The sequence below is a fragment of the Sinocyclocheilus grahami genome, unplaced genomic scaffold (genome assembly GCF_001515645.1).
Source record: "Sinocyclocheilus grahami isolate Dianchi unplaced genomic scaffold, SAMN03320097.WGS_v1.1 scaffold10229.1, whole genome shotgun sequence".
Lineage (NCBI taxonomy): Eukaryota > Metazoa > Chordata > Actinopteri > Cypriniformes > Cyprinidae > Sinocyclocheilus > Sinocyclocheilus grahami.
This window is the reverse complement of record NW_015513109.1, coordinates 6801-7590: the sequence shown is the minus strand read 5'-3', so window position 1 is coordinate 7590 and position 790 is coordinate 6801. Positions and strand designations below refer to the sequence as shown.

General features: G+C 38.2%; 1 protein-coding gene across 1 annotated transcript in view; it reads left to right on the top strand.

Moving 5' to 3' along the window:
* Positions 1 to 531: 531 nt before the first annotated feature.
* Positions 532 to 790, top strand: part of LOC107578442 (glycine-rich cell wall structural protein 1-like) — a gene marked incomplete at its 3' end in the record, with an annotated part of 7056 nt that continues 6797 nt past the window's right edge. Inside the window, exon 1 of the mRNA XM_016264397.1 lies at positions 532 to 555. Coding sequence (XP_016119883.1) covers positions 532 to 555 — 24 coding nt within the window. The remainder of the gene's footprint in view (positions 556 to 790) is intronic.

Genomic DNA, 790 nt, shown 5'->3' with positions numbered 1-790 from the left:
TATATGAACGTGCATTTGTAAGGCCTTTATGAAAAGTATATTTGATATTCTAGAGCAAATGTTACACAGACAAATGTGAGTGTGTGTGGGAGCCACAGAAGAGAATGCAATAGATTACAAACATCAGTATTTATCTATACTGTATCAAATATTTCCTCATACTTCTTGATGATGGATAGTCATAACGGACTGGGCTTGACAAAAGAGATCCAATTGCAAGCTTTATTAAAAGCGGGGTCGAGACAGGCAAGGTCAAGATCCAACAAACAATTATATCCAGGGCAAGGCAAAAGAGTAATCCCAAACAGGCAAAGGTCAGGGCAGGCAACAAACAATCATAAAAACAAGGAAACATTCCAAGGTCCAAAAACAGGCAAGGCATGGCAAAAAACATGGAAACGCTCAGAAGTGTCCGCTAACAGCTGAACAAGACTTCGCAATGTGAGTGGGTGGGTGTGCAGCTTAAATAGTCCTCCTGATTGGAACCAGGTGTGTATGTAATCAGTTCCTAGGCGTGGGGTGTTATGGGAAATGGAGTGCATGAAAGCGGCAAAGGTACAGGATGGAGTGCCCTCTAGAGGAGATCATGGGCACTCCAGCTGGAGACCGTGACAATAGTAGAACACTGTAAAAAGCCACTACTACTAAAATAAAAAAAATTAAAATAAACACACACATATATATATATATAATTACAGAAATTAATAGGCTACTTTTATTCATCAAGGATGCATTAAACTGATTTAAAAAATGACAATAAAGACATTTATAATGTCACAAAAACATATTT